At 38.7% G+C, this 19,299-nt stretch overlaps 1 protein-coding gene across 8 annotated transcripts in view; it reads right to left on the bottom strand.

Moving 5' to 3' along the window:
- The window catches only part of UBN2 (ubinuclein 2), a 99,768-nt gene that overhangs the window by 67,580 nt on the left and 12,889 nt on the right, over positions 1 to 19,299 (bottom strand). For 7 of the 8 annotated variants that reach the window (XR_005238155.2, XR_012090438.1, XM_007983118.3 and 4 more), the window contains exons 3-6: positions 9,638 to 9,739; positions 3,584 to 3,721; positions 2,512 to 2,615; positions 143 to 632 (exon numbers count right to left, since the gene is read on the bottom strand). Coding sequence is in view for 6 of the 8 variants with exons in the window: in XM_007983118.3 (XP_007981309.1) it covers positions 143 to 632; positions 2,512 to 2,615; positions 3,584 to 3,721; positions 9,638 to 9,739 (834 nt within the window). In the remaining 2 variants the exon portion in view is untranslated. The remainder of the gene's footprint in view (positions 1 to 142; positions 633 to 2,511; positions 2,616 to 3,583; positions 3,722 to 9,637; positions 9,740 to 19,299) is intronic. The other variant, XM_007983115.3, reaches the window with a different exon arrangement.

The raw sequence follows: 19,299 nt of genomic DNA, 5'->3' as shown, positions 1-19,299 counted from the left end.
AATGTTGGGATTGTAGGTTATTATCTTTAAAAAAACAAAAGCAATTATATCAGTGTTATGTGGAAAATAAAAACAAACAAACAAAAGCACTAATTCTCATGTTTGTGCAGCAAATAAAAAGCAAGAGAATTATTACACTTACTACACGAAGGTCTTCAATACGTTTTTCAAGAAGTACAGGTAGACCCTCTGGGAGTGTAGGTACCACTCTGGGCATAACCTGAGAAGTGTAGGTTGGCTGGGTGGTGGTTCCATTTTCACCCCCCGATTCAGATAGGGGGCTACCATCAGAAGCAGCATCCAGTAATCTGTCGAAGTCGAAATCATCTAGCATCTCTAGGGCATTTTCAGCTTCCTGAAACAGCTCATGTTCATTTGTGCTAACAAAAATGGGAAGGTCTGGATCAGTGCTGCTCAGATTTAAGTCCGGGACATCATTCCCCAGTGCTGCAGCAGCACATGGGGGTTTATTTAGAGAGGGGGTTGACAAGGTCACTGGGACTTTGGGGTTAGACTCCTTCTTTAATGCATCCTTCTCTTTCTGGAATTTTCTGATCATGGCAGCCAGAGAAAGAGAATCTTTATAACGTTTCTTCTTTTTTTCAGACTTGTGTGAATTTAGAGCCACAACTCTGTGAAGAAAAAAATGATAGGCTATGTGTGATTTTAAAGTGTCATATAAATAAGCAGGCACAGAATTAAAATAATCATTTGACAGGTGACAGAGCAGTTTTCTTAATTTCTTATTAACTTACACCATTACAATAGCATCTTCTTCAGAATAATCTGGAATGTCACCCATGAAAGGCAAATAAGTAAATGGCCATTATAGTGAAGAAAATGTGGAAACAGCTCAGTTTAGCTATTACTTCCTCCTAGAAATCTTTTCTAAATCCTACAGCTTAAATGCTTCTATGTGAACTACAGAACCTAAAAGGTTATTAGCATCTTGAAGGCAGCCCCATGTTTCAGTCACTGTTATACAACCCAAACCCTACATCAGTGCCTCATATACAGCAGGGTACTTAATAAATATTAGCTGAATACATGAATAAGTTATAAAGTTGAAAAACAACACATTCAATAAAAGGGATTACTTGTAGCCTATGTTCCCAAAGAAGTCTACTTGTAAATAATGAACATTTAAGACAACCATTAGTAATACATACATTTTTTTCTCCTAATTTTTTAATGACTGTAATCCCAAGTTTTAGAAGGAGAGAAATACGCCCTACATCAACCTTATGGATATTGATAACCCAAAATTCAGATGTGCCTCCACTGCTAAGTAGAGTAAGAAAATTCAGCCTCTCACAAGTGTCTTTCCCTTAGCTCTGCGAAAAAAGCCACAGAGAAGTCAAGGCAATTGGTAATTTTTTACTACATTATACAAATATTTTGTTCTTCTGATGTAAGGCTTCTGAGAAATTCTATTTCGTTTTTAGCAGCAATATCATTAATACTAGCTATATACTGGCTGTGTGCAGTGGCTCATGCCTGTAATCCCAGCACTTTGGGAGGCTGAGGCTAGTGAATCACTTGAGCCCAGGAGTTCAAGACCAGCCTAGGTAACACAGCGAAACACCATCTGTACAAAAATATAAAAATTAGCCAGGCATAGTGGTACATGCCTATAGTCCCAGCTACTCAGGTAATTGAGGCAGGAGGATCCTTTGATCCCAGGAGGTTGAGGCTGCAGTGAGCCATGATTGCGCCAGAAGACCCTGTCTCAAGGAGGGAAAAAAAAAAAAGAACAGCTATATACAATCAATGAAAATTTTGGCTGCGTGCGGTGGGTGGCTCACGTCTGTAATCCCAGCACTTTGGAAGGCTGAGGGAGGCGGAATACCTGAAGTCAGGAGTTTGAGACCAGCCTGGCCAACATAGTGAAATCCTCATGTTTCACTACTAAAATATTCTCTACTAAAAATAGAAAAATTAGCTGAGTGTGATGGCATACACCTGTAATCCCAGCTACTTGGGAGACTGAGGCACGAGAATCGCTTGAACCCAGGAGACGGAAGTTGCGGTGAGCCTAGATTGGGCCACTGTACTCCAGCCTGGGTGATAGAATGAGAATCTGTCTCCAATCAATCAATCAATCAAATCAAAATTTTAAATATTAGAACAACCATAAATTGTTCACATATAGGCTACTGCTAATCTTCATTCCCCAGGCATCTTAGTTTTAGTACCAAAAGATTAGAACAGTTTTTTCAATGTTTATAATATCTTTTCAAACTGGTTCTTGTTGGTAAAAGTTATAATGAGCAAAATACTTAATGAACCAATCTATAAATTTCATCTAAAACACTCAGTCTCTAAGATTACAAGGCCTTCTACTTATGAACAAATACTACAGTAGTATTAAATGTAAGTCACTAATATTTGTCAATAACGTACTAAATTAGACTCAGCTAAGTTGAATTAGTTAATGGTAAGATATCTTTCTAAAGGGAGAGACAGTCATACTGTGACACCAGTTTCCTTCTTAGGTTTAACTGAACGTACCCCAGTTGTTTGGGTACTTTTTTCCTTGGCTTCTTCTCCTTTTCCCCTTCCTCTTTCCGCTTCCGCTTCTTCATCTCAATATCATCTTCTTTTATTTTGGGGACCTGCAAAATGGTAAAAGAATGATCATTTATGAAAGTATCAATGCTTTACTCTTTGATGTTAGCAATCCAGCATCAGCAGTGGTTTTTCTCAAATGTCAGTGTGCATTACAATCGCTTGTTATAAATGCAGATCCTTGGGGTTCAAGAGCACTCTCACCTCCAGTTTCGATTCAGTTATCTGGGTTAGGACCTCATAATTTGCATTTTAAACAAGCATTCTGGTGATTCCGGTATAACTAAGTCTTTGGACCACACTTCAAGAAACATTTATCTAAGGACACTCTATCTTTCCCAAAGACAATGTATACAGATTCTATAGATTTTGTTACAAATGACATCTCAGGAAAGGTAACAGCTATTAGTCATTTCTATAGGAAATCTTAACCTATCTGAGAAATATAACCTTCTCCCAGTAACAGTAAATTATTAGCCACATTTGTAGAGAGAAGTTTTTCAAAGAAAATATAATTCTAGGCCGGGCGCGGTGGCTCACGCCTGTAATCCCAGCACTTTGGGAGGCCGAGGCGGGTGGATCACGAGGTCGTGAGATCGAGACCATCCTGGCTAACACGGTGAAACCCCGTCTCTACTAAAAATGCAAAAAATTAGCCGGGCGAGGTGGCGGGCGCCTGTAGTCCCAGCTACTCGGAGGCTGAGGCAGGAGAATGGCGTGAACCTGGGAGGCGGAGCTTGCAGTGAGCCGAGATTGCGCCACTGCACTCCAGCCTGGGCGACAAAGCGAGACTCCGTCTCAAAAAAAAAAAAAAAAGAAAATATAATTCTATGATGTAAATACCAATTTTCCCGTATCTACATAATTTAATTTTAAAGCATGTAACTATATATCCATGACACAATGGTTTGTATTTTACTTTTCCTTACATTCACACTTGTGACACAAGTAACATTAAAAAAAATCCTAATAACTGAACATTCTCATTACTTGTTGCAATGTTTGATAAACTCACTTTGGGTGGCTTGTGCTTTTGGTTGTCTGTAATATCATCTTCTTCAGTATCTGAAGCTTGGCGAAACTGTAGAGTGCCAGTGTTGATATAAAAGCCTCCATATTTTGTTGTTAGAGAAGCGGGAACTAATTCGTCATACTAGATTAAAAAAAAAAGTTTCAGCTATATCCTATTGTCTTTAACTCTATAAATGTCAAAGAAATTCATCCACCATGGCAGCATCTCCCTTAAATCCTAACTGCAACACAGACTGCAATGAGGATGTTTGTAAAATAAATTTAGAAAAAGTTACTATCTGGAATAAAAATTAGCTCTGATAATTTGGTATAAGAAAAAAACTTCTGAAATAATAAATTCTAAATATATCACCTGCTGAGAAAAATTTAAGGATCACCGCTACCATTCCTTTTTTTTTCCTTCCCACTGCTACTATTCTTAATGACAAATGGTTCTGATGAGAAATCAAGTTTAAAAAGATGACTAAGTGTCCAGATAAGGAGTAAATTTCATTTCCTACCATAAGGAGATTTTATAAAGAATAACAAAACTGGCTGGGCACGGTGGCTGGAGCCTATAATCCCAGCACTTTGGGAGGTGGAGGAAGGCGGATCACCTGGGGTCAGGAGTTCAAGACCAGCCTGGCCAACATGGTGAAACCCTGTCTCTACTAAAAATACCAAAAAGTAGCCGGGCGTACGCCTGTAATCCCAGCGACTCAGAAGGCTGAGACAGGAGAATCCCTTGAACCTGGGAGGTGGAGGTTGCAGTGTGCCAAGATTGCACCATTGCACAACAAGAGCAAAACTCAGTCTAAAAAAACAAAAAACAACACAACATTCTATTTAACAGAAACTTTTTTTTTCCTGTCTTAGTCATATGCTTTTAAGTGGAGAAAATTTTAAAAACATTTAATTTAGGCCGGGCATGTTGGCTCACGCCTGTAATCCCAGCACTTTGGGAGGCCAAGGCGGGCAGATCATGAGGTCAGGAGTTCAAGACCAGCCTGGCCAACATAGTGAAATCCCATCCCTACTAAAAATACAAAAAGAAAATTAGCTGGTGGGGTGGGGGTGCCTGTAGTCCCAGCTACTTGGGAGGCTGAGGCAGGAGAATCGCTTGAACACGAGAGGCGGAGGTTGCAGTGAGTCGAGATCATACCACTGCACTCCAGACTGGGTGACACAGTGAGACTGTGTCTCAGAAATAAAAAGAGAAAGAAAGAAAAACAGCAAATACATTTTAGAAAAAGAATAGCACATATTTTAAAAGAAGAATAGCACAGAAAAACAACTGCCCTGTTCAGAAAGCACATACTTGAGGACCTAGAATGAGGAGGCACTTTGCTTGGAGAAAGGAACTCAATTTGTTTAAATCACACTTATGTCCCCAAAGGCTGGATCTTAAGGTTTACCATTACCTCACCTGATAAAGATGGGTAAAAAGCAAACATTAAGTGAAGAACAACTCAACCAATGAAGGTGTTCAAAGTAGGAAATAAAAAAGGAACTTATCTGATTGCAGAAAGATATCTGTTACCTGGGATCTCCAGACCTCTACTTCCGAGGTTCTTCACATTATCTAACTAGTCTTTAAGAAAGTCAGATTTTTAGGGAAACTTCTTTGCCATGGGCAAGGAATATACATACCCTATTAGTTACTGTAAGAATATTAAGGCTAACTACAAAAGCTGTAACTTTAACCTGTATCCTTTTCAATTATATGGAGAATGGAAAAAGGAAGAGGGTCCAGTTCAATTACACTGAATTAAAAAGAAATAAAATGATTGAAGAAAGGTAAAAGAAAAAAATGAACTACCTTCTTATTGCTCTACTTGATACACTACTAGAAAAATCTACTACAAAGAGCTACACTACTATAAAGATCTTGAAGAAAAGGGGCAGGACCATCTGCAAATAAAGAAGTGATGTGAGGAGTGAAGGATTAAAAGTGAAAAGACTGTAATAATTCTGAAAACTAACTGTGACAAGATAAAAACACCTGTACTCTTTGCCTACATTGTTCTGTACCATGTTTTATAATTTTCAATACTTCTTCATATAAATTATTTCATTTGGTCCTCATGATACCCTTGTGAGGTAAAAAAGGCAAATATTACTCCCACTTTAAAAGTGAAAGCCGGGTAAGTACCTTACCAAAGCAATTCTATATACATGTTTATGGCAAAGTCAGTGGCTGCCTCCAACCCATCTACTATATCAAGCAGCTTCACGTGGGAGTGAAACATGTTCATCCCCAGGTATCCAGGGCAATTCTGATGTGCTCAAAGTCTGTTTTCTTATGCAGTATTCTGCTGAGCTTTTCCTATCCGAATACTCTTCAGGGGAATACACTCTTTATGAATATTTAGTTCAGCCATTTCAGTAGAATGTATTAAGAGGTAATACATTGAACTTAAGAATCCAAAGTCCTGGATTTCGATTCCTTGCCTATGACTAGCTACTATGACCCAGGGAAAATCACTTAACATCAATTTTGGACGGTTATAAAACAGGGACAATATTACTTCACAAAGTTCTAGTGAAATTTAAAAGAGATTAAATAAAGTGTAATTCATGCCTGGTATCATTAATAATAAATAAAACATTTTCTTTCAGCTCTTTTACAATTTGGTAGCATAAATATGAGACTAAAAATAATCTTCAAAAGCATTTATTTTCAGGTATTTATTTTTAGTAATTAGTGCATGATTCAGAATATATCAAAAATATGCCAACGCGGAAAGCTTATTGGCAATACGATAAATAAAAAGAACAAGAATCATTTGGTTCGACCATAGTTGTTCTATGTCTGAATTATCTCACAAAAAAAAAAAAACAATATGTCAAGGGCAAAGATACTAAGTTATTTTGTAAGTCAAGCAACCTGCATTTCAATTCAATTTCTTCTTATAAAACAGGAACCTATCTTGTTCAGAAACTAGTTGTATGACTAAACAATTTGTAACTACAAAATTTATCCTAACTTATTAATTAACAGTAGCTTTCAACTTTTCTTCACCACAATCCAAGTGGAAAATACATTACCCATCAAAATCTAGCACACACATACACACACAATAAAAACTGTATAGTCTACCAATGATGTACTAATTCCGATTCTATTTGAGTTCATTTTCTTTAAAAATACCAGTCACGTCCTTTAAGTTGATGTATAATCCAATTATGGGTTACAAAAGTCAGCATGAAAATATCCTAAATGCTACAAAAGGAGATATTGAAAATGCTATTTATAAAAGTTACATACTATATGATTTTCTCTATAAGACATTCTGGAAAAGGTAAAACTATGAAGACAGTTAAGACCAGTAGTTGCCAGTGATTAGGAGGGAAGGAGGAATAAATAGGCAGAGCACAGAAGATTTTGAGGGAAGTGATACTATATTTCTGTGTGATACTACCATCGTAGATACATGTCATTATTCCTTTGTCCAAACCCACAAAATATACAACCCCAAGAATGAACCCTAATGTGAACTATGGACTTCGGTGACAATGATGTGCCACAATTCGGGCTCATCAACTATAACAAATGTACTACTGTGGTACAGGATGCTGAGAGCGGGGAAGGTAGTGTGTGCATGGGGGCAAGGTGTTCATGGAAGCTCTGTACTTTCTGCTCAGTTTTGCTGTGACTCTAAAACTGCTCTAAGAAAATAAAGTTTATTAATTAAAAAAAGCTATTTAAGTGTGAATACATGTGATGCCCATTTATATATGGCTAAGTTCCTTCTTGGGTTATTTAGAATTCAAAATGTACACATAATATTAACACTTCTACTGATGCTTTGCACTTGCTTCACGTTCTTCAGCTAGTTGACATTCATTACCTTATTTAAGGCTCAATAATTCTGTGGGGTAAGCAAGTCACAGCAGAGAAAACTGGGTAGTGCTGAAAGACTTGTTCCTGGCTACACAGCAAATTAGAAACTGAATTAAGATTATAATCTAGACTTCTTCACTGAGTTACAAATCAAGGTCAAGACTCTGGAAAAACATTCCATGCCCTGATTTATTGGTTGACGATCTTTTTTGTAATACGAAGCCCACTTTACTCCAAAGGGCGCTGGCAATATATTACCTCTACAGACCAGGCTGCCTAGTATGGTAAATAAGATCATGTCAAGACACCAGAAGCAACTTAGGAGTTTGACAGAGTATCCAATGTGCCTCAGGTTGGAGTCCTTACTGTCATTCTACTAACTTGATAAGTTCTGTCATCAACTTTATAAGCAAGCAGTGTAGCAACAGGAAAAAAGACATACTATATAATTTGTGGGGAGTGTAATAGTCACCTAGCATCACTTTCTGTATATCCTTAATTACTGCACATCGCAGAGGATATCATAATCCCAGGGATTAGATTACTCTAGTATATAAACAAGAATGGAAGAACATACACGTTCTCTACTGCAAAACATGACTTGCTGTCTTTCATCTGTTATGTGATCAAGGGGCTGCTACAGTCCTTAAATGCTCTCCTAAATTCCTCTTCCTTTTATAAGAGAAAGGGGATTCCAGGGGAAAAGCTGTAGGGCTCAATCAAAACAGACTGGTGATAAAGACTGGCATTCAATATACCATCCTGGTAATAAGGCATGGCAGCAATAAAAAATTAAATAGGTATTAGAGATGTCTGCCAGATTAATTTCAACCTAGTAGCACCAATATTTAAGACTGCATGGTTCTTATGTTGGAAGTCATTTTGAAACACACCTGCCCAAGTTTGGGAATATCAGTAAAAATCAAGATGCAAATATATGCCCTTTGACCAATAAATTCCACTGTTAGAAATTTACCCTACCCATATAAATGCACTCCCCAAATACCCTTCATACACATTTACTTAAGTAGATAAAAGCATCCAGATGCTCAATTATTTGTATGTACATAAAACCAGAAACAATTTAGATGTACATCAAACAGGACTAGACAAATACACTATGTACTTTAGGTATATTCGCTAACAGCCATTAGGATTATATCCATGTACTAATATGTATCACTGAAATTCTGAAATTTCTGGACAACTACACAAGAAGATTTTTAGTATTTACCTCTCAGGAGTGGGGCCTTTGTGTACTTTACCTTCTACTTCATAATCACCTTGTACTTTATTGTTGTTTTACCATAAGCATGTTAATCTTATATTAAAAAAAACAAAAACAAAAAAACACACTAAAATCTCTGTAGGCCTCACCTCCAGAAATCCTAATTCCTTAAGTCTGAGTTAAGATAAGTGTACTAATATTCTCATCCTTGATTGAGAATCATTAGCTTAACATAATGTTTTTCAGCATTTGATTTTCCTTTTTCCTTTTTAAAAACTTATTTTTGTTCTCAATTTGAGCAAGGGGTGATGATGGAGTCAACGCTATAATTAGACATCTGAAAATGAGCAACTATTAGAGAATCCCAAGAAGTTCTTTCAGTAACTGGAAAGGAGCAGAGCATATGAAAATAAAGACATTGTACAGAGTCAGCAACCATAAGATTCACTGACCAAATCTAGCCCACCAGCTTGCAAGCTAGAAATGGATTTTACATTTTAAAAATTATTGCGGAAAAAAAACAAAAGAAATTAATATTTCATGACATATGAAAATGATATGAAATTTAAATTTCCCAGACCATAAGTCAAGTTTCACTGTAATGCAGCCACACTATTCTTTAGGTATTATCTATGGCTGCTCTCATGCTACAATGGTAAACTTGTGTAATTGTAACGGAAACCATAGGGTTCACAAAGTCTAAAATACTTACTTATGTAGCCTTTTACAGAAAAAAGTTTCATAAAACTTGATCTATTTTAACAGTGTAATAACAACTCACCATAGACAAACCCGAAATTACAAAATTCTCAATCTGCAGTATTCTTTAAAAAAAAAAAAAGGTAAAAAAATCTTTAAGTAGTGAACATGGCTTTTAAAAGCACAAATAAAAACATTCACTGCACTATTTAAGTTACTTTACCCTTGACTTCTACTATCCCATACAAACAATGAATCAGCTGCTATATTAAAGATACATTACTCACAGCCTCTGAGTTATCAATAAATGGATCTGTCTCATCATAGCCAAAGCCTATATCAATTAAATCTTGTAGCCGATCCTTCCGGTGTTTACGGGGTTTCCCACCCTGCAAAGAACAGACATGTTAGACTGATTCGGTACTCATGCTGTTTTCATCAAGTTTAAAAAGACCTGTTAGAAGAATTCAATTAATCTTTGTAGACAATCCCCCTCTCCAGGAGGTTTAAGACCTCCCACACCTTGAGTGCAAGTTGCACTTAGTGACTTGTTCCAACGAGTATGAAAAGGGGCAGGACAGAGGAACTTCACAGTAGAAACCCTGGCCAACACTCCCTCACTAGGTGGTCACAGTCAGCATCAACAGGGACACATCATACTGACCGCACGCATCCACGATCTGTGACAAAAACTGCACTTCATCACCTCTGTAACCTTCTCAATAACCTATAACCCCAGCCTAACTCTGAGAAAACCATCAGACAAAACCAAATTCATGGACATTCTATGAAATGAGTTACCAGTGTTCTTCAAAGTTATCAAAATCATCAAAAACAAGAAAAATGTGAAAAACTGCCACAGTATAGATGAACCTAAGGGGAAATAATGACTAAGTGTAATATGGTAACCTGGCTGATTCAGGAACTGAAAAAAGGCACTAGTGGAAAACTAGTAAAATCCAAATAAAATGTGGAGTTGAATGGTAGTGTGCCAATGCTGGCTCCTTAGCTGTAACAAATGTACAAATTGCAAGATGTCAACAACACTGCAAGATGTCAACACTGCAAGATGTCAACACTGCAAGATGTCAACACCGCAAGATGTCAACAACACTGCAAGATGTCAACAACAGGGGAAAGTGGGTGAATGCTGTGTGGGAACTCTCTGTATTGTCTTTGCAACTTTCCTGTAAACCTAAAATTATGCTTAAAATTATTATTATTATTATTATTATTATTATTTTTAAAGACAGGGTGTTGATCTATTGCCCATGCTGCAGTGCAGTGGCATGATCATGGCTCACTGCATGTTTGTTTTTTGAGATAGGGTCTCACTCTGTCACCAAGGCTGGAGTGCAGTGGCATGATCATGGCTCACTGCAGCCTCAACCTCCTCGGTTCAAGTGAACCTCCTGCCTCAGCCTCCTGAGTAAGTGGGACTACAGGTGCATGCCATAAAGCCCTGCTAATTTTTAATTTTTTTTTGAAGTGCTGGGATTATAGGTGTGAGACACTAGGTCTAGCCTGAAAGTATTTGTTTTAATAATTAGAATTATACACACAGACATACAAGAAAATGAAAAATGAGTGCATGTAAAAACTGAAATGAGTATGTGAAATCTGAGTTAAGATCTATTATCTAGTTAACTGCATTACGCCAATGTCAATTTCCTAGTTTGGATAACTGTAGACATGTAAGATATTAGTTCAAGGGGCACATGGGATTTCTCTGTAGTATATTTGCAACTCTTTGAGTCTATAATTCTTTTTTTTTTTTTTTTTGATACAGGGTCTGGGCCAGACACAGTGCCTCATGCCTGTAATCCCAGCACTTTGGGAGGTCAAGGCAGGGGGATCACTTGAGGCCAGGACTTTGAGACCAGCCTAACCAAAATGGCTGAACCCCATCTATACTAAATATACAAAAATTAGTCAGGTGTGGTGGCATGCCCCTGTAATCACAGCTACTCGGGTGGCTGAGGCTCAAGAATCGCTTGAACTGGGGAGGCGGACGTTGCCGTGAACTGAGATGGCACCACTGCACTTCACCCTGGACAATAAAGCTAGACTCTGTCTCCAAAAGAAAAAAAATGACACAGGGTCTGGCTCTGTAGCCCAGACTACAGTGCCATGGTATGGTTATAGCTCACCTTGATCCCCTGGGCTCAAGCGATCCTCCTGCCTCATACTCCCAAGTAGCCAGGACTGCAGTCACAAGCTATGGTACCCATCTTAAATTTTCTAAGCATCTTCTAAGACTTCTCTGTCCCATGATTTTTTTGGTAGGGGAGCAGGGAAGAGGATGCTTGGAAAGAGAAGAGAAGGCCAGGTGCAGTGGCTCACACCTGTGATTTCAGCACTTTGGGAAGCCAAGGCAGGAGGATTCCAAGAGCCCAGGAGTTTGAGACTAGCCTAGGCAACATAATGAGACCTGTCTCTACAGAAAAAAATTTTTTTTTAATTAGCCAGGCATGGTGGCATGTGCCTGGTCCCTGCTACTTGAGAGGCTGAGGTAGGAGGAACCCAGAAGTTGAGGCTACAGTGAGCCAAGTTCATGCTACTGCACTCCATCCTGGGTGACAGAGCGAGACCCTATCTCAAAAAACAAAAGCAAAAACAAAATCAAGAAAACAATGAGCGCAAAGAATTCTGCCAACCAACATGCCACCACTAAGCCACAGTGAGCCTCATAGAGAGCATGACATGCAAGATGTAAATCTCTAGTCACCTCATTTGGTTTCAGCTCTCAAACCGCACACCTCTCAATGAAAAGTGTGATTCTAATGGTTAAAGATGAGTAAGTTGTATGTAACATGGCCCTTAAATAAAAGCAAATTGCTTCGCCTTGTTTCAACGCAAAGAAACAGTGATCTGTTCCAGTGCTTGAGGGAAAAAAGTTATGCCAGACTTATGAAAGACATCTCCAACATGGTGTCATCACTTTACAAGTAACTTGCAAAGGCAATTCTGACTAGCTACTATTACACAGTGATGCTAAAAAAAACCTAACTCCCATATAAGCTGTGACTCCACTGTACGCTTTTCGGCGGACAAAACAACGCGATTACTACACCATCATCACCAAGAAAGACATTGTGGTGTGAAATATAAGTAACGGCTCCCATATTTTTAGATTTTACAAGTTAGGTAAAAGTTTCAAGTACAATTCTAGGAACCAACATAGGGTGGCAACATCTTGCTAAATAAGGCCACTGAGGGTATAATCCCAGAACAATGACAATCCTCAAGAAATACCAGCTGGCAACCTTAAACAACATGCATACATATAGATGTGTGTATGTGTATGTGTGTGTATATACACACACAGGTGTAATATATACATATACACATATATACATACAACATACCCGTGTGCTCAGATGCAAAATACATATTAGGTTGTCCTTATTTTTCCCATTTGGGCAGGTCTGCAGACTGAGACCTTTACATTATGTTATAGAATTATGGTGAGAATCAGCATTCAGGAAAGGGAAAGAGAGAGGTTGGTAGGAGATAGTCTATTGAGAAAAAGTTACACACAAGCAGTTAAGGACATGAGGGATGATTTCGCCCTAAAATGAGAGAGAGAGGAAGAGATCTAAGAAATATATAAAAATCCACAGACAAAAGTAATGAAGAGGCCTAGTCCTGCCACATACGAAATATTTTTAAAGTTATAGGAGTTAAAATAGATGAGGCAGGAATATAAGAATAAAAAGATGGCCAGGTGCGGTGGCTCACGCCTGTAATCCCAGCACTTTGGGAGGCCCAGGCAGGTGGATCACAAGGTCAGGAGATCGAGACCATCCTGGCTAACACAGTGAAACCCTGTCTCTACTAAAAATACAAAAAATTAGCCGGGTGTGGTGGCGGGCATCTGTAGTCCCAGTTACTTGGGAGGCTGAGGCAGGAGAATGGCCTGAACCCAGGAGGCAGAGCTTGCAGTGAGCCGAGATCGCAACACTGCACTCCAGCCTGGGCGACAGAACGAGACTCCATTTCAAAAAAAAAAAAAAAAAAAAAGAATAAAAAGATTAATGAACAGCATTGTTCAGAAACCTACCCTAGTATATAACAATTAAAGATGAAAAAGGCAGCACTACAACTCAATGGAAAATGATCAATAAATAAATGAGATTACAGTAAGTTATCGATTTCTTCTATCAAATTATAAACCTTTAAATTCTGAAAAGATGGAGAATAGAACTGCTCAAACACTGCTGATAAAGAGTGTACCAATAAAACCCTTTTCGAAAGCAATCTGAAAGCATCTGCCAAGAGACTTTGCAATACTCTTACAAATTTTCTTCTGCTTTTTCTATGATTTCCAAATTTCCTATGAAGTATTACTGTTATAATAGAAATATGCTAAAATAATTTTAAAAACTCTTCATCTTATTTCACCCAGTGATTCTACATAGCTTATTTCAAACCATTACTTAGAGTCAAAAATATCTGTTAAGAACTTACGCCACAGAAAGCAATATGTTAAAATACCAGAAAGAATTAAAGTATGAAATGTCCTTGTCTTCTGGTAACTTAAAACAAGATAATCTATTAAACAAACTTACTGAGCACTTACCATGTGCCAGCCTTCATGGATTTTATAGTTATACACAAGCAGTTAAGTACAGAGAGGGGAAGAGAAAGATTAAACAAACGACTACAGTAGTTATAAATGGTAGAAAGGAAAAAGGTTGAAAGGAGATCTTTTCAACAGAGGACCTAATCAAGGCTTCTTCCTAAGATAATCATACCCAGACAAGGACAAGTGGAGTTAAGCACTTGCGGAAGCCACTGAAGGCATCAGCACAAGGAAGCAACTGACAAGATCAGTGTTTAATAAAATCACTCTGACTACTGGTATGGGGAACTAACACAGTTGGGGAATAAAACAGCTAGAAAGAAAAAAAAAGCTCAGATTTGCAAGAAATTCACAAGTTACTGGGGGCATAAAATATATATTTAAATACCAAGCTACCATTCACTGAATGCTAACCTTGCATCAGACCCTATACTAAGTACAACTATCTATTAGTTCACATTTGACAAATGAGAAAAACGAAGGCTCGGAAAGGACAAGTAACTTATCTAAGGTCACACAGAAAGTAGGCAAGCCAATCTTCAAACTCATGACTGCCTACCTCCAACAGGCCATTCTTTTAAAAATTCTATATGAGAAGTTATAGAACCTATAGGGTCATTTTTTAAGTTGAAAACACCTTAAACTCTAATAAAGCAAAACTGAAATTAGTGTTCCCAGTCATCTGTCTCCAAATTAGCTTCTCCCACTTGACATTCCTATTTTGTTCATCCTATTTTTTCTGCCTTAAAACCATCATTGGCTAAAATTAAGAGTGATGACATGACATCAAATGCTAACATGGACATGGAGCAATTGGTTCTCTCATACATCACTAGCAAGAATGCAAAATTATGTGGCTACTTTGGAAAATGCTTTGGTAGTTTCTTTTTTTTCTTTTAATGCCCTCTCTCAGCGAATCAGGTAGTTTCTTATTAAGCATATAGTTACCATTGGACCTAACAACCCCACTCTTACATGCGCCCAAAAGAAATGAAAATGTGTATTCACACACAGAGACTTGTACTCTCATGTTTACAGCAGCTTGATTCATGGCAGCCAAAAACTGGAAACAACCCGACGGTCATCATCTGATGGATGGATAAACAACTGTGGTACATAATCCACAGTAGGAATACAGTGGATTACTGCTCGGCAATAAAAAGGGACACAGGCAAAACATGGAGGAATTTCAAAAGTACTATGCTAAGTGAAAGTGCCCAGATGCAGAAGACATGACATTCCATTTACAGGAAACCCTAGAAAAGGCAAACAAACAAACACCAAAAAAGTCTAGAGTCACAGGAACCAGATTAGAGGATGCCAAGGGCTAAGTCTGGAGGGACAGAACTGTTTATAAAGGGAATTTTCTGGGGTGATGCAATTGTTCTGTATCATTATTGTAGTAATGGTTACAGGATTGTATGCATCTGTTAAAATCCATCAAACTGTACACTTAAAATGGATGAATTAAATTTATTTAAATTATACCTCAATAATGCTACTTCAAAACTCTCATAATTTCTGCTTCCAAGTATCTCTCCCCACAAATCTTTGTTGCCATGATTAACCACATCTACAGTTTCCTTTCCATTCTGTCAATGCTAGAATGCTGGCCTTTGTTTTTCACTTAAACATAATGAATGTCTTAATTAGCCTCTCTTCCCTCAAATTGTTGTGTTTTTTTTTTTTTTTTTTGAGACGGAGTCTCGCTCTGTCGCCCAGGCTGGAGTGCAATGGCCGGATCTCAGCTCACTGCAAGCTCCGCCTCCCGGGTTTACACCATTCTCCTGCCTCAGCCTCTCAAGTAGCTGGGACTACAGGCGCCCACCACCTCGCCCGGCTAGTTTTTTGTATTTTTTAGTAGAGACGGGGTTTCACTGTGTTCGCCAGGATGGTCTCGATCTCCTGACCTCGTGATCCGCCCATCTCGGCCTCCCAAAGTGCTGGGATTACAGGCTTGAGCCACCGCGCCCGGCCCTCAAATTGTTTTTGAGACGGACTCTTACTCTGTTGCTGCCCCGGCTGGAGTGCAGGGCATGATCTCAGCTCACTGCAACCTCTGCCTCCCAGGTTCAAGTGATTCTCCTGCCTCAGCCTCCCGAGTAGCTGGAACTGCAGGTGCACATTACCATACCCAGCTAATTTTTGTATTTTTAGTAGAGGCAGGGTTTCACCATGTTGGCCAGGCTGGTTTCGAACCCCTGACCTCAGGTGATCCGTCCGCCCTGGCCTCCTAAAGTGCTGGGATTACAGACGTGAGCCACCGCGCCTGGCCTCTTCCCTCAAATTTATCCTGCGTAATTACCACCTAATTAATATTTTGAAAACACCCTATCATTTCCCCTGCTCAAAATGCTTCAGAAGCATTCCACCTATAAGAATTGAAAACCCTTAACATGGCACCAGTTAAATGCCTTCTACATGTTGACTCAAACCACCTTTCCAACTTTTTACTTACAATTTTCCAACATGAACACTTCATCCATTCAAACTGTCTACCAACTCTCCCCCAAACACTCCTTCTTCCCATTCCTTGTGCTTTCTCCCCATCTGGGATAGTCTCCTGCTATTCTCTTAATCCTCCCAGCTTTCACCTATCAGCCTACATTTTCAATCTTTTCTCCAAGATGCTTTCTAATTAAAATCACAATGACAATGATCTTTTTCTGCTCTCCTATCATATTTTTTGTCTAGGCATAAATAGCTGCCTATAAGATTTACCTGGGAAAGCTAAACAAACAGGTTCTGTTGTAATGGGCACAATCAGATATATGCAGACGTGTAAACAATTTATGGGTGATTAGAGATTTAGGAACATCTATGTCTAGCCAAAGTGACTAGTTTGTTGCCACCAGAAACCATAATAGTTCTCAGTCCATAATCTAATCTAAGCAGCAAAATGATTAGTATTGTTAAATAAGTATATATCTTATCACGGGGAGCAAATAAAAGACTTAAAGCTTTATTTGATCATAATAGTATTAATCTAACCAAAATGCTTCCCCCCAAAATGATCTTACAAGTATAAGATCTTCACCAAGCGGCCGGGCGCGGTGGCTCAAGCCTGTAATCCCAGCACTTTGGGAGGCCGAGATGGGTGGATCACGAGGTCAGGAGATCGAGACCATCCTGGCTAACACGGTGAAACCCCATCTCTACTAAAAATACAAAAAAATTAGCCGGGCGTGGTGGCAGGCGCCTGTAGTCCCTGCTACTCGGGAGGCTGAGGCAGGAGAATGGCGTGAACCCAGGAGGCGGAGCTTGCAGTGAGCCGAGATAGTGCCACTGCACTCCAGCCTGGGCGACAGAGCAAGACTCCGCCTCAAAAAAAAAAAAAAAAAAAAAGATCTTCACCAAGCATATCAATTATAAAAGTATAAATTATACAAACTACCACATATCTATTCAATGTTAATAGCCATTGAAAAATAATGTGGTAGGCTGGGTGAGGTGGCTCATGCCTGTAATCCCAGCACTTTGGGAGGCTGAAGCAGGTTGATTGCTTGAGCCCAGGAGTTCAACACCAGCCTGGGCAACATGGTGAAACCCTGTCTCTACCAAAAAAAAAAAAAAAGCTGGGCATGGTGGTGTATGCCTGTAGTCCCAGCTACTTGGAAGGCTGAGATGGGAGGATCACTTGAGCCCAGAAGGTCAAGGCTGCAGGGAGCTGTAACCACACCACTGTACTCCAGTCTGAGCGATGAAGCCCTTGTCCCCAAAATAATTAAGTAAATACATTTTTTTAAATTGTGATAGAGAGTATTTATTAATATACAGGGTAACAAGAACAGTTTCCTAAATGTTATGTACAGCTCAGGCTATTCACGAAAAGGTGCTATCAGTGTTCACTAAGCATCTGAAAAGGTCTCAACTTAAATGGTAATTATGGAGACAACATCTAAATAACAAGATATTGTTTCTTCCACTATCATACGAACAGGATGATCTCATCTATGAAAAACAAAACATAGCAATATATATCTACAGATATGTATAAAATGCTCAAAGAATACACAACAAACAGATAACCATGGTCATTACGATGGAGAAGGGATAGAACTGGAAACAGTGGTACAGGAAGACTTCGATGTAATATGTATTATTTGAATTTGTTTTTAATAAAAGGAACATATTCATGTATTGCTCAGGTGATCTAACTTTTTTTTTTTTTTTAAGAGACGGGGTTTTGCTATGTTGCCCAGGCTGGTCTTGAACTCCTAGGCTCAAGACATCTTCTCTGCCTCAGCCTCCCAAGTAGCTGGGATCACAGGTGTGAGCCACCACAGCTGGCTCTAAAAAAAAATTTTTTTATAGTGCAAGAAAGTACATATGTAATTGCACATGCATTTTTAAAATTCCTGAACGGATATACTTTAAACCATCAAACTATTCACAGTGGTTCTGCTTGGTGGTGGACTTACAGGTGATTTGCTGATTTTTATTTTGATCTTTTCATTTATCTGTATTTATATATCCTCTTTCAGTGAACAGTAACAACAACAACAAAAACAACCTTTGAAATATGTGACTGCCCACATACACATAGCTCTCTGGGGCAAGAAACTCACAGTGTCTCTAAGGAGTGACCTGGTTAGCTGGGAGTAAGGAGTAGGAAGGAGATTTTCTTTTTATCACATGACCTTTTGTATCTCCTGAGTTTTATTAAGGACACGTACTACCCACTCAATAAGTGTTATTTTATTAGGTTTGGCCCACCAAATGTTCACTACCAGAGTTTGGAACTCCTCCTCATTTGGCTCTACTTCCCAGTCCCACTGTGGGGAAAGAGTTTTGGGTAACTTGTATTTGACACACCCATACCTGAGTACCTCTTTCTTGACTCACTTTCCAACAACCAGGGTTCCACAAGCATTGCTCCACTTATAAACAGATTTCTGCCAACTATAAGGACAATCCAGTTCCCTCCTTCATCACAGAGGCCATTAGAGTAGTTTTCTAGGTACAGTCTGCTTTTCCTCACTTGCGGTCTTCCTGGAAAACTTCTAACCCTGACCTGCCTCCTGCCTTACCACCCCATTTCTATTCTCCACCCTCCAGTTCCCTAATCGTGCTAAAATTCAATAATGCGTAAATTGTATAAGCTGGAACCAAACTTTTGACAGCTGCCAGAAAGGTACATATAAATTAATTCACAAACATTAAAATTTAACCTAAAGAAATTCAAGTTACATTGGCAAAGAATTATAGTGTCTTCCCTACTAGAAAGACCTCTGTCGAATTACTCTTTTTCAGTATCCTTACTGGAGCAGAATCAAAATCTTACCTGATAAATTCTCTGAACCTCTGCAGTTGATATTACATAGTTTATAAATTAAGTAGATCTTTAAAAATCAAAACTTATTT

The sequence above is a fragment of the Chlorocebus sabaeus genome, chromosome 21 (assembly GCF_047675955.1).
Source record: "Chlorocebus sabaeus isolate Y175 chromosome 21, mChlSab1.0.hap1, whole genome shotgun sequence".
NCBI lineage: Eukaryota > Metazoa > Chordata > Mammalia > Primates > Cercopithecidae > Chlorocebus > Chlorocebus sabaeus.
Note: the sequence above shows the minus strand (reverse complement) of the source record. Positions and strands in the feature narration are given on the sequence as shown.